This window comes from Zea mays, chromosome 9 (genome assembly GCF_902167145.1).
Source record: "Zea mays cultivar B73 chromosome 9, Zm-B73-REFERENCE-NAM-5.0, whole genome shotgun sequence".
Taxonomy (NCBI): Eukaryota; Viridiplantae; Streptophyta; class Magnoliopsida; order Poales; family Poaceae; genus Zea; species Zea mays.
Genome location: NC_050104.1, coordinates 77,184,609 through 77,199,282, shown reverse-complemented (window position 1 = coordinate 77,199,282; position 14,674 = coordinate 77,184,609). Strand labels below are relative to the sequence as shown.

The 14,674-nt window shown below is 46.1% G+C and overlaps 2 protein-coding genes across 2 annotated transcripts; both read right to left on the bottom strand.

Moving 5' to 3' along the window:
• Positions 1-852: 852 nt before the first annotated feature.
• Positions 853-3,237, bottom strand: LOC118473454 (NADH dehydrogenase [ubiquinone] iron-sulfur protein 2-like; the record flags this gene model as incomplete). The annotated part of the gene is made up of 2 exons (XM_035962833.1): positions 853-1,244; positions 2,937-3,237. Coding segments are annotated over 2 exons (564 nt in total), but the record flags the coding sequence as incomplete, so codon positions are not given.
• Positions 3,180-14,566, bottom strand: LOC118473328 (NADH dehydrogenase [ubiquinone] iron-sulfur protein 2-like). The gene has a single exon (XM_035962561.1). The coding sequence runs from the start codon at positions 4,619-4,621 to the stop codon at positions 4,157-4,159; it is 465 nt and encodes a 154-aa protein (XP_035818454.1). The 5' UTR covers positions 4,622-14,566; the 3' UTR covers positions 3,180-4,156.
• Between the last annotated feature and the right edge of the window lie 108 nt (positions 14,567-14,674).

The window sequence follows — 14,674 nt, the reverse complement described above, 5'->3', positions numbered from 1 at the left end:
GCTGGTAAAAGTAAGATAATTTGGCTCTGCAGGTCGAAGTTGAGGATATGTACGAACCTTGAAAGAAGCCCACTTACCCACTCTTCTTTCCCCACCAAACCAACAAGTATACGGTTGGTGGGCCTCGGTTTCCTATGAGAAACCTACACCAGGAAATATTACCGATCGGAAAATGAATCGAAGAACTGAGGACGTTTCCCATACTCAAAAAACAGCTGCATAAATAAAAACAATATTGTTTTCAATTGGAATTTTCGTAAGGTTCCTTACATCGAAAACAATATTGTTGTATGTCCCGGACATAGTCAAATTCCCCACAACCAAAACAGTATTTTATAGAATATTTTGGCTGCCAGAATAATAATGAAAACGGGCATATCGAACCCCAGGAGCCGGCAAATTGTAAGCACCCCCTGCCGTACGAAACTTCCCTTGACTGCCTCCAGAATATGGGGATCGATAGGAAGAGACCCCTGGGACCCAAACCACATTACTAGAACTAGAAAAATGGGTAAGGCGGCCACCACGAGACGCATGGAGATCAGACAAAGTCTTACCGAAATTGGATTTCCTTTTCGCGTTGTTGAACTAAAAGTTCTTGAAGACGCCTGGGCTTGCTTGGTCAAGCCCAAAGTGAAAGATACGGTGATTCCACATAGCACATATTTCCATCTTTTTCAGCTCTGCTCCCAAAAGAGAAAGGGAGACTTGGATTTTGGTCGGCGTTGGTTTTTCCAAGGTCTTTTGAGAACGTAAACATGAACGGAAGTAGCGTAGGACACCCACACTCGAAGAAATGGATCGATAAGAACAAACCGAACCTACACAGACAGAGAGATATTTACTTTTTTCACATCTGTAACTAAAACTAAAGGGCTGCATTTTCACATTTCTTTAAATGTAAAAAAAGATGTAGAACTGAATAGCGCAGCTGTTTTGGCTCGCAATAAAGCAAGGGTCCTGATCGAGCAAGACTACGTCCTATCTATCTACCTCTCCAAACACAATATCTTGAGTACCTATGATGGTGACTACATCTGCTGGCATGTGATGTTTGGACATAGAATCGAGTCCTTGTGAATGGGCAAAGCCAGGTGCTCTTATTTTACAACGGTAGGGACGATTACTCCCATTACTGACAAGAAAGACACCAAATTCACCTTTAGGTGCTTCAACTGCGGTATAGGTAGAAGGAGCTGGTACGGAAAAACCTTCTGTATAAAGTTCGAAATGGTGAATTGAGGTAGAGTAGACCGATGATCCGGTAGTCATTTGGCCGGCTATGGAAAGAAAAAGCTTGCATCTGCTCCCCCTAAACTATAACAGGTCCCATCTCTCTCCAAACCTAACGTGGTAGTTTCCCATCATAAGGCTTTCCATCTATAGATTGATTGAGCCATTACCCACTAAGGATCCCATTCGTTCAGAACTCAGTTGACTGCTTCTATAGATAAGGCGGAACGTCCTTAGTTCAGCATTATAGCACATAGTCTCCGACGCTACTACAGCGCTTCGCTAACTCGAAGCGCCTCGCTATGATATGAGAATGACGCTTCGCTAACGCTCGGCTAAGTCGTCGAACCCTCGCGCTGACCATTCGCTTTCTCAGTAGCGAAAGCGCTTCTCTTTGCCCCTTAACTTAATCTTAATAAAGTAAGTATTTGGAAAAGAAAGAGATTCTTGGTTTTATTGCTCCCGCTTCCTCATCTGCGCTCGTCAAGCCAACTTTGCTTTTTGGGAGGTGAAAGAGGAAGCGGACATTTCGAAATGACAGCATCGAAGATATCTATATACACAGGAACGCTTATTCCGGACTGCGTTCCGGAAAAAGTAGCCTACTTGACAGAAAGGGCGGGCACTCTCGGCTCGGGGGTAGGCACTCTCGTCTTTCAACCCCACCGTCACTTTGAATTTAGTGGGGCACTGTTTACTTTACTTACAGCCTCTACGAGTTGCAAGTGAATGGGGCCGGTGCGTGTGAACGGAAGGGTTCATCAAGCCATTTTAACCCCTAAACAAAATAGGAAGAGGGGTACTTGACTAATAGGGGGCAATTGCATCGCACCTGACTGTGAGGGACCTCTTGATACCTTATGTTCACTTCCTAACTAGTAGCCGGTTTCCTGTCGCGGAAGCCTTTTCCCAGTGCGCGGAGCCGAAGGTGTTAGTGCTTTCTCATGGGGTCAATAATGCTAATCCCTCTTTTTGTGCCGGGAAGAAGATAAGACCTTCTCTTGGTTTCCCAACCTGTTGCTTCTAAAGGCTGCCCTCTCTCGGCTGGATTTTGGTCCAGCCTACTACGAGGATCCCGTATCCCGTACATCGTCTTTCTCCCTCCTGGGTTCCCGTGGTTCCTATGCCGCCGCGTTTCCCGGTCCTTTTCTTTTTTTAGTGCTTCGACCCGAAGCGATAGCTTGACGCGTTTTCCGTGGATAAGATGGCAGCGCTCCAGCTCACTAAAGAATGGGACGGCAGTGGTCCGCCGGCAAGCTCGTTCTGATCTTGGACGCAGTACATTGGAATCCTGAAGCACCACCACGAACGCTACCCGCGCGTGCGCCTGCGGTGCGGTAAGGCACCACCCTGTTGTGCCAGCAGCCAACTCCGGCGTGTCAGCTTAGTTATCCTCATCAAGCCACAACCTTGATGTCTAGCTTCCCAACTGGTAGACGGTTCCCTTTCCCCCGGATCAATGAAGAAGGGAGAAGTCAGTTGATTCTTCCGAAGAACCGGAAGCGAAGCGCTATGCCGGGGCGAGGGGACGGGAAAAGAAACTGCTCCGAAGAAAGATATTGGGGTTCCCAATGCTTCTCCACGCCCAACGAGATGCGCCAACCTCGGGATGCTTTACTCCTAACCCCACGACGGTTCCGAGACCGAGCTTAACCTGAGTCTCGGTTAAGAACGGCGATGATCTACGTTTCACACGGCGCACGATTCCATGGATAGTTTCATTCGAGATCGTGATGGAGGACATAGCTTACGATCATCGGCTTTGATCATGCCACTAGGCATTCGATTAGGACATTGCACAATGATCCGAACACTTTGTCGCATCTCTTCGATACGAATACAGTAACGATCATAGCGATCTCCTCTGGTACCTACTGGTACGTCAAGATCCGATTGGTCATGAACATCGTAAGGTGCTGCTCTTCGCGAATCCCAGCATACCCCAGGTTGGGATGGGTAGGCCCACCACTTCACTTTTTCACTTTCACTTAGGCCCGGGCCAAGTCAGTGGGGGGACCCTGTCGGGCTCCTTCCCCCCCAAAACAAACTGTACGTGGGAGTTTCCCTTCATACGGCTCGAATCATTCTCAGATGCCCCGAGAGGCATCTTTCCTTATGATCTGGTGGTTCACACGCGCGCAAACGAGCACCGGCCGCAACAGCAAGGAACTATGACCAATAGAGTCAGACACAGAGCGTCATACTTCTTTATCTTGTGATGGTTGAGGAGTTTCTTTCTCAGAGGGTGCGGGACGCTTGCGGAGTCCGTACCACCACAGGTCGTTCTTGGGCAGATCCCGCTCCTAAACATAAGGGAGGGATAGGGGGGAAGGGGCCGGGCCTATCATATAAATAGGGTTGTAGAAAGACCACGTATTTTCATTCGACGTTCCGGGGCGCCCGATTCGATCAACGAATTTGGCGAGCTGATCTGCTTTGATCCAGGAGAAAGCCCAGTCAGCCACCTTTTCGGTGCAGGTCACGTGACCTACAGCTCGGCCTTCGCTTTTTGAGACTTCCTCTACCCACATCTCTATGTGCCCGCAGCACTTTCATATGGAGAAAGATGGGCTTACCATGTTCCATCAATAGCACCTAACCTATGTCGATTTTGGCGGACCGTGCTCCACCCCGGTGAACTCATGCGGTTCCGACGTGCCCAGAGGCCAGAGGCGAATCCGTTCACGGTCCGTAGGACCAACACCATTCGAAGGTTGATGGCCCGCCTAGAATAGGAATCTTTGACTGGGCTTACACACATTCGCTCACTTACGCTGTCCCCCCTCAGCTCACCCTAGCCCCGGGTACGTCGTCTCTAAGGCTTCACACAAAATCTTCACTGACAACATATGCATGCTTTTGTAGGGTCGGGCAGAACCGTTGTTGCCTGATGGGAACTTCCCCCATATTGCTATCAATGTCTTCATGTCGCACGACCTCTTAACATTACACCACTGAATCCCCAATCCTTTGCTTGCTGTGCAGTGACAGTACCAATATCCACTAATCGTTGTTTCCAGATACGGTTGCCGGTTGACATCTCTTCTAATTCGTCGATACGAGAAGCAAATTGTTGTGTGGAGGAATCAATATCTCGACATAAGCCAAGAGGCAGATCTTGTGCCACTCCACCAGGACGTATGAAACTGGCATGCATCCTGGCTCCCGGGACTCTTTCATAGAATTCCAACAATTTCTCCCGCTCCTCAAAAGCCCAAAGGAACGGAGTTGATGCTCCCACATCCATAGCATGAGTAGTTGAAGCAAGTGAATGATTTGAAATTCGAGTTATTTCACAGAATAACACTCGTATATATTGAGCTCGTAATGGTACCTCACAATTCAAAAGTCTCTCTACGGCTGAAGAATGAGCGTGTTCTTGGGCCATCGTAGAAACATAGATAGGGTCAACGACGGAACGAACAACGAAACTTTACGACAGCTTTTTCGTACACGTTCACTTGCATCACATACACAAGTGCTCTCTGAACCGTGCAATAAGGTCACCCATAACACGGCTCTCCCACTGGAGTTACCTTAGCCCCGGGCCATGCTATTCCATGATATTGGAATAATGGCAGCCTAACTACTTATTATCATCGTCTTGAAAGCTGGGCGCCTTTTGAATATGAGTGGGGCTCCTAGTCTAGGCGGCGCCTTCGTGGAGCCAAACCGAAGGAAGAGCAAAAGGGCGAGGCCACACCCGGCTTCGAATAGGAGGGGGGCTTAGCTCTGGATCCCGCCTGCTTGCAGAAATGAATGGATCAGAAAGGGGGCTGGGTTCTATTTCCGGGCCGGGCAGGAGGTGAAGGCCAGAAGAAGAAGAGAAGTGCGCCTTCCCGGTAAGGAAGAGGATAAAAAGGTGCTGTCATCTATCTCGACCTGTTTCCCGAGGCGTTGGAAATGAAGACCGGCTCAGAGAATCACTGGCGTGCTTTCTCTCCCCCATCGTTTCGCCAACAAAGAAGTCATCCTTGACTTGACGATTGACCATTCCATCCCTACCGAGCCGCCTCTTCGAAGTATTTACCTCTGCCTTTCTTTTTTCTCCAAATATAAAAGAAAAAATAAAGAACCTCGTCTGTGATTTAATCGGCCCTAAGGGAGTTTACTCGACCCATTCTCCAGTCTCCCGCACTGCTCAAGTGTGCGACTCCGTATGAGGACCTCCTTCCCTTTTGCTCTGCCCACTCTCCGTTCACACGGTTATCAAAGCGGAGGAAGGGTGGGCAGCAGGTACCACGAGCCCTCTGTCCCACACATCTATCAAGAAGCAAGTGTAGTTCACCGGTTCCACCGAATGCTCCTATCTCTCGGCAAAGATCGTGTGAGTGTGCAGTTATGCTTCGGATGCTTCGCCATGGAATAGATCGACTCTGTTCCCCTTCTTTTCCGGTGCACTCGCTTTATATCTCCGACACACAAGGAAGGACGTGGTGGGAAGAAAGCAGCCCTAGCCTCTGTCCGGTCGATCATTCCGCTGGCATCTTGCATTCACGCCTCCGTTTGACTGCCGCTCGGGAATGTAGTTGTAGATACGTGAGTCTTAGTGGGTCGTTGGCTCCACCTCTTATCTCCTTCTACGACATGCTGTAGTCGTCGCCATATTCAATATGTCACTTAGTCATATCTGCCTCGCAGCGGGTCAGCACCCCCGAAAGAAAGGGAGGACTTCATTCAGTGACTCCGCGATCGCCCTCTGAACGATCAAAATAAGGTAAAGCTTGAAGATAAGTTTTGTACTCGATTAATTTCTCAGTCCCTCTAGTCGGGTGGGCGCCGGCCGGATCCCCCTGAAAACCGTACGTGCGGGTCTCCCCGCATGCGGCTCACGCCATTTGAGGTGGCCCAGCATTCATTCGCAAATCCTGTAGTGAAATTGAGACCGCTCGACCAGCAAGAGGATGCGCCTAGCGCTAGTTGCTCAATCCCTTGCTTGTTCGGAAGCTAATTCGCGTGTAGGCAGCGCTGTCTGTCTACCGTTGACTGTATCTATTCATTGATACATTGGCCCGCTCCCCCCCTCTTTTTCCAAGAATGAATGAGCTGCTCGGACCTTCCATTTCCGTCAAATGACCCGGCTTCCCCTGGCTCTTCCACCGTCCGGGCTCCCTTTCCTCCCTATGCTCCCCCGGCGCAGGCCCACCACGCTTCGCGCCTGCGGCGTTTTCGCCAGACGGTCTTTGCCAGTAGTGCCATCCTCCCCGCAGGCTGTCTGTATGGGTGGGTTGTCCCTTGCTGCTACGTTCTGTTAGGCGCTATGAATTACAGGAAATTAAGTGGTTGACTTGGACAGCAGGCGGGTTACACGTTCCACTGTGCCGAGATGTGAGGTGCAGGTGGTGATGATCACCCCGGGGTATGCGCTAGCGCCCTTGACGGGCACTCCAGGACCCGCCTACGCTCGCCCAGGTCGGTCCTCCGACCAGATGTGTGGATAACGAGGCCACCTTCACAACCTTCTCCCTTCTATCTTTATCCAAAGTCAGGTAGAGCGGTTCGCTTGAGTTGCTCAACCGTCCCTTTGCCCGGTGCTCATGACGCGCTACTCCACCGTGCTAGCGGCATAGGAGCCTACTCAGCGTCAGCGGCTTCGTGCCGCACTGGAGTGATCCAATATGTGGTTCCGCACGTTCCACCACTTCTCCGTTCATTTCCAATACTGATCGTGAAACACCATGAGCAGCAGGATGTTGAGGTCCGGAATTCGAAGTGAAATTCTTGATTTGCCCGTTCCTAGTCGTCATGGGAAAGAAATAAGAAAGAAATAAGAAAGAGATTATTCCCCTAGAGCTTGTCCCACCTGTACTAAAAATGCATCTCCGCGCGTCTACCTGGCGCTTTTATTAGCCGCCTTGCATGCAAGCGAAGCGCTATTGGCGGCAATTAATAGCTCACTGAGCGATGATTGATGCAGTCAGTCAGTGCCCTCGATTATTCCTGATAGAAGGATCATGGCGCCCCGGAAGCATTCCATCCAGCAGCAGCATCTCCTTCACAACCACGCGAGGACAAAACTGATGTTAGCTACATTCGAGCGTTCACCGCACAGAGGCGATCTCGAACACTACCTATGATAATAAATCCAAAGGAAAGGTCGATAAAATGATTCAATCTGACTTTATCGGTATTCTGGATTGAGTAAAAAAGGGATATATGAAGTTCAAGGCCTTGCCAAAACCGTCATGGCCCTATTATGTATAGGCCGTACTAAGCCAATAGCGAATAACAAACTCTTTCCTGCTCCCTCGACCTTAATTTAATTCACTCCCATCCTGCCAAGCCTCAGCTGCCAGCGCATTGTATCTAAGCACACTGTGGCAAATTGATACAAGTAGCTAAAGATCTCGCATCCGAGGCCGAACGGTTAGGCAACACTAGGGCGCCTGGGTAAAAATTCCGTTTACCAAACAAGATGTCGAGAGGCGAACTCTGTAATTCCCCTCCTGCAAAAGTGATAGCGGCTGTAGCATCCGTGTGGAAGAGGGTAAGCTTTCGGCAACACCTTTTTCAGATTGGAAAGGATGAATACTTGTGTTGGGTCCTGCAGACCAGGATAGCCTCAGATCAAAACCGAAATGTGCCAGGGGTTGATCATAGAAGCCAGGGCAATAAGTATTCTGGAATTTTAGCGCTTATGTAGCTAATAACTCTGCCACCTGAATACTTGATTCATTAAGGTCGTCACCCTATACCCATCATATGAGGAGCTTTGGACCAAATGGTGCCTAGCCTTTCGAAAGGAAGCCTGTCTGTCTGTACACACCTTATGACTCGAGTGTACCAAAAGAGATCGGATCCCGATTCAATACTTCCTAGATTTACGGGTTGTTCTTCGCTGAGAGCTTCTTCACTCAATTACCAAGATTCAATCGACTTTCTTTTCCGCTCGCTGCCCGATGCGTTCTTTATTAAAGCCCAGCTATACGTGGAAGGATAGGTGGAAGGCACATGCTTCTCTTTACGACGTAAAGGAAAGACCTCTTTTATAATTCTATACTAGTTCCTATGGCGTAAAGGAAAAGAGTTTCATTTCGGCTATTACATCTATGGGTCAACGAGTTTCTGGAGTCTCTTAAAGAGGGGATCGAAGCAAGGTCCAATCCCATTATTCTAAATTATTCTAATACGAGTATCTCACAGATGAAGAAGTGAGCAAGCCTTTCTCCAATGGATTCTAACAGCGCAGACTAGGCATCTTTATCAGATTTCCATTTCTATATTAGTTTAGTTTAGTAAAGCCCCTTTTTTAAATCCTTTCACGCTTTCCCTTTGCCGAAGGCCGGCCTCTTTAGTTCCTACGTTTTCGGAAAAGAAGGTGAGACGCTAGCTAGCAACGGGAAAAAACGAGTAGTTAAAGATGTGAATGTAAGACTACTCGAAAGTACTTCCATTTTTATTATATTATATAGTTTCTAATAGAGAGTACAGTTGTATCTATGTGCGAAACGACGAAAGAAAGATGGAAGGCCCAAAGAGCTCTACAGTAGTGCCCCGGAATGGGGTCGTAGAGCCGGTAACCCACTCTGTTTAGTATTTTGATTTCGTTCAAGGTGTTGCTCTGTCAAATAGAGATTGTGTGGGTGTTCAGTCTACCACTCATGTTCACGTTCTACAAATCTAAGGGAGTGCTCCTAGACTGGACGACTTCCCGTAAATAACCTAGTTCATGTTCCTTTGAAAGAAATAAAATGAAAGCTTTTGAAGCGAAGATGTCAACGCGGTGCTAGGTTTGCGCCGGCCACGATTATTTATAAGTATATTGGAAAGAAGAGTGACTAGGCTACGGTCTAACTTTTTCTTCCTAGCGGAGTTCAATACGAAAATAAAGGCGCTCCGCGTTGGGAATGGCGTACGTAGTACGGGTGGTATTTCCGGTATAACTGATCAGGGTTGTTCTGAAAGCAAGTCAATTGGTGCTTTGGAAAGTGAGTGCCAGAGGCTAGTCACTGCTTGGTTTACAGAAGGGAAGGAAGAAAGAGATACCGAAGCAGATTCAGTATAGAAAAGAAGAAATTGATACCATTCATTCCAGCTTATTTGATACCCACTTAAAGTTTCTATCAAACCATGTCTTTTTCTTCGAACGTCAATCTCGTAGGAATTTAGATTGGAAGTGTGGTATTGAAGGGCGAAGCCTTTACTCTTTTACTTGTTTCTTTGAATATAATATAACATAGTATTGACTACGCACTTCGAAAGATAATGGTGTATTCCGAGGATCAGTCCGTTTTTTATTGAATTCGCAAATTGATAGATCTGGATGATTAAAAGAATGATTCTTCCCTGGGTATTTCCCCGCTACCATTATGGAAATTGGAGCTTTTCAATTCCATTTTGGAGATGCTCGTAACGATTTTTTTCTTTTGGGTGGGCAAGAAAAGGATTTGACTCTTGAAGATATCAACTCATACGCCTGCTCCATACATTAAAAAACATTTTGGGTACTTTCTATTAGAATGGATAAATAGAAATGGGTACATTCCTCTTTCTCTTTCCTGGCCAAACTACCAAAAAAAAGAAGAGAGAGAGCTGTAAGAGCGGTAAAAGCAAGCTCGGTGGCCCGGTTCACTACAGGTTGATGTATCCTTTTGAAAGAAAAGTCAATCTCTCTAAAAAATAAGCACTTCAACAAGTCAGGGCCCTTTTTTATACAACTCCTATGCGTAATTGATAGCTTTTTGGTATTCTCCATATATACTACTAGGTACGAAATAACAGGAAAGATAGAAATAGTGACTTTGGCTTCAAATAGAGAGCAGCTTAAAGGGAAGGAGGACAGCTCTGAAAAAATAACTGAACACTGGCTAGGAACTGGGCTGCACTAAGCCCGGCACTTTTTGGGCTTCTTCATGAATCTCGTTTTCAGGTAAGGTCAGACTTATTGAATATATATCTGAAAGAAAGCAAAGGAATGAATCGTTTTTCCAATTACCTTCTCTCGAAAACCATAGATCTTCTGGTTACCATTGACTATCCGGCACTTTCGTCTGTAGAGCGAAGCAAGAAATTGCATGGAAGGGCTTGCCCTGCTAATATCAGCCTTGTTTGGAACAATAGATGCAATCCATTTCAGTGTATGTCACTGAGTTCACCATTGCAGTTGAGACGTCAGGCAATTGAGCGTTCCCTAGAGTTTGGTTCAAAGGCTAAGGACTCCCCGCCGCCTTCATAAGGGCACTAAGGCGGAGCACGGAAAAGAAAATGGGGCACCCATGTTTTACCAGTCCCGGATCTCAGGGCCGTTTTGCACATGAACGAAATCGAATTTCATTGCGGGAAATTTGGATTTCATGAGGGAGGAAAAGGCAAGGCGGAGGGTGGAGAGTCGTACAATGCATTGGTGGGATGAAGGTGCTAGCTTGGCTGAGATAGGAAGTTTCGATGTGTATGTAGATTTGGTTCTAGTGCCCCCACCCTTTTCGAGATCTGTCAGGATTTAAAAGATGTTATAGTGTAAACTATAGAGAAATGGAATGAATGAAATGTATCTAAGAAGAAAGGAAGCCATGCTCCATCCTGTTTATAAAAAGAACATCACCTCCCTTCCCTTTTTGGTTAGATACCGCTCCGTTAGGTACTAATGCTTCTACCTATCACCCTCCGGGTGAGTTTGAGAGCTGTGTTTTTTCCAACGTTAATAGCATTCCGCGAGAAAAGAGAAAAGTCATCTACTGATGTTGTCAGCGGAGTCCCTCATCCATCCATGTATGAATAGCGGTATCCCCCATTTTGGACAGTGATGAGGTAGTCGACGCAATTTGCATGTGTATTTGCGTTCGGCTTTGCTACTTTCCTTCTAGACTATAAAAGAATGTCCGCGGAAGGGAATAGTCTACGTGGCCCGGGCCCGGGGTAGTCTTTCAATTCCTTTATCGGGTGGGAGAGTTTAGAACCTGTTAAGCCAATAGCTGCAGCTTTAGTCACACTAGCTACATCAGTGGATCATGGATTTAGCATACCACCTCAGAATAGTCTACGTGGCCCCTACTTTTATTTTACTACTTTTTTTTCCAGTAATGCAGACAGCCCTTTTTAAAGCGCTAGGCCGGGCAGTTGGTACGAAAACAGAACCATTAGTGGAGTAAGATCCCGATCAAAGCAGAGCGGTCTAATCGAAATAATCATATCTAAGAGCAGGCAGGCACACGACTGGATATCAAAGGTGGGGCTCCCCTCCTCTACTCTACTCTACTCTACTAAATGAAATGAAATGAAATGAAATAGTATTTGTATTTGGGTCGTCTTTGTGTTCGATTCGAATAGAAGCGCCATTGTCATCCGCTGCAGTTCTTCATAGTCCGTCCTAGTAAGCTGGTAGGTTGGTGGATGTGAACATAAACTCCTCATATTTCCTACTGTTGCTTCCTGTATAAAGGAAGAGTTGTCAGACAATGATACTCTTTCCAAATCTGCAATCTTCGTCGTTGTAATGCCTCAGTCATCAATAGTAGATAGTTGCTCAACTATGCAATAAGGATTTTCCTCTCCTCACAGATTGGAGGACTTTCACTTGACTCACTAGTGGGTTTTGCCTCGGGAAACAAGAATATGGATTTGAGCAAGTCTGTTTTCCCATGGGCCTACTACCTGCTATTTTCAAAGCGTAGAGGACCCGCCTTTCTGATCAAAGTATGCTTCCCTTATGGGCGAAACCACTGAATCGGACGGATCCTTTTTTCTTGGATTGACCAGGCCAGCTTCTCCACCCAATTCTTTTCTTACGAGACGAGATAGGCACAGTGTCAGGGTCATGTGATGTGAATGGTTTGTTTGATCTGTTTCTTGTCCCTATGGGTTCGATTGGCAATCAGGATATCGGTCGCTTGGCACTAGTCGAATAGGCGATTCAGTCGTGATAGTGCCATCCCTTGCCCCTTGGAGTGAGTTGAAAGCACTCTTCCAGCTCTTGATTCGCGGAATTCATTACGAAGCAAGATTTCATTTCATTTCCATTTACGTCATTAGCAAAACAAGCAAGATTCACCTCAGGATACGACGAATTCTGGAACACTTCCTTGATTGATATATGCATTTTCTAGAGCAGGCACCATTGACTGCTTCTTCAACGTCTATACTATACGAGACGAGACGAGTTATTGTACGAGTCAAGCTTGCTCCAGACCAAGCTCACTTTACACGGGCTTAGAACTCAACCTGACCCAACAAGAAAACGGATAGACGCAGCGCAACGGCTTGATAGCCTGACTCAGCAAGAGGCGAGGATGCACGTGACTAACTAAAACAGCTTTCGCGCTATCAACTTCTTTGATCGAACCTGGCCTGGCGATTGAAGCATTCGAGATATAGAAGAAACTGCCCAAGTCAACCGGATATTCCAAAGCAAGGGTTATGAATCAAAAGAGAAGTGCCAGCTGGATCTCTGGTTCAAAGTTCAGGGCATGGAATTGATTCGTATGCTCGTTCTCTCGCTAAGCAGAACCATCTCTGTCTGAGAAGACCCAGTCTCCCAGTGTTTCTAGAAAAGGAAATCCCATTCGTCAACCTAAATGGAAGGGCAGGTAAGGGAAGGCCAGCAGGAAATTCAGTAAGTAAGGTATCTCAGTGCCAGTGCTCTCCGGTTTCAAGTTGATGCGGGCAGTCGTGGGGACAGGCAAAGCTGGGATGCCTTACTAGCAGGAATGAAAAGGTATGTATGAACCAACAAAGGTCAAGTAGACGAACACATATCCACTCCACTAGAGAAAGCGTCGAACCAGGGAAGAATGAATGGTTAGAACCAGTCAAGGGTGCCGTACTCATGCCTACGGGGAAAGAGACTGATCCGTATCTGATACGCCTTCACTTCTTTCGAGCTTCTTATTCGATTTCTTAAATGACTTCTTCGGGCCTTACCCTAGACTACCTTCACTTAACTTAATGCAGAAGCCAGAGTTCGAGGAAAGCGGTAGTTGGTTATTTCGGGATGAATTTCTATTTCTAAAATGTGGATGAACATAAATGGACGGAAACGAGAAAAATGCATAATTCATATAAGTTCATTCGAAAGAATGAGGATTCATGATGTCTCTTCCCAACCATTCTTCCTGAGGAAGGCACCTCCGATCGAGTCCTTAGCGCCATGGATATTCTTCGCAGTGCCTTTGGATGCTTCTCAGAAACCGCCTCTTTCCACTGGCTATATGAAATTCCAAATGAGACTTCCCTGCGTCGCCAAAGGAATGGGAAACTTCTTGGTTCGAAACCTTTGATCCTATGCCGCCTGTCTGAAAATAAATATAAGCAAGGCACCTATGACTACGAATCCGAAGGCCAAGCATGCGGATTTGACATGGTTTCCCACTTTTCTCAGAGTCACTGGGCAATAGAAAAGTATACAAGCACATTTCCAATCTACATAAAGATACCAACCAGGTATCTACTTCAAAGACAGGGCGTCGGCGATCCTCTACTATTAAGAGACAGATAACAATGGTGCCGACAGAGATGGACAGAACTGAAGAGAATACCTCTCCGGAGAAGTCCTTACATGTCTCAAACTAAATAAATCCAACCTGCAAGAAGACACACAAAAAAGAAAAATATGAACTATCCTCCACTGACAGCAAAAAAATTGGCCGAAGTGAAAAGACTCTTGAAAAAGAGTCAGATTCCTGAATTGAAATATAGAGAATACGAGTATGAGGTTAGATATGAGAAAGAAATGCGTGAATTAGAATTGCAGAAAGATAAAATTAAGAGCGATTTCTTTAACTGTAATTATAACCCGATCAGGGAGTCAGTTAGGGTATCAACGGATAGAGACCCTGATTTAGAGGATGAAAAAAGAGAGCAGCTAGGAGAGTCTATGCAGACTGAATTGGAGAGACTAAGGCGGGGTGTAGAAGTCGGTACTTCAGAAGATATCAATGTTGACACAGTCAAACGTTGGGGTTTGCAAAATAATAAGTACAACGCTGAACACTGGATCCCTCCAGGGGGTCAGCGCACAGCTGAGGATATGGGAAAACTCTACCAATTCTGGGATGAATTCATTGAAACATATGAAAATGAGGTTATGATGAATTCGGGGTACAGGGAACCCTTAAATAAAGATAAAGTGTTTAATACACTACTAGATCATTCTAATAATAAGACCAATCAGACGGCTGAGGAATTAAAAGGCATTCAAACTAAAATAGAACGTATGACTATGTATTTTTATGAGGCCAATGTCTATGAATCATTAGGTCAGTTGAAGAATAAGTTCATCAATATAGATGAGCAAACAGCAAAGGATTACCTTCTTGATAAGTTAGAGAAACCAGACGATCTAGATATCGTTAGAGCTATGGGCACCTATACACTGGAATGTATAGTTGTATTTGTCTTAAGCAAGAGTATAGCAACACACAATTACGATTATGATCTTATATAAAGACACACTACATAAAGATACCAACCGATACACAATTACGATTATGATCTTATATAAAAAAAC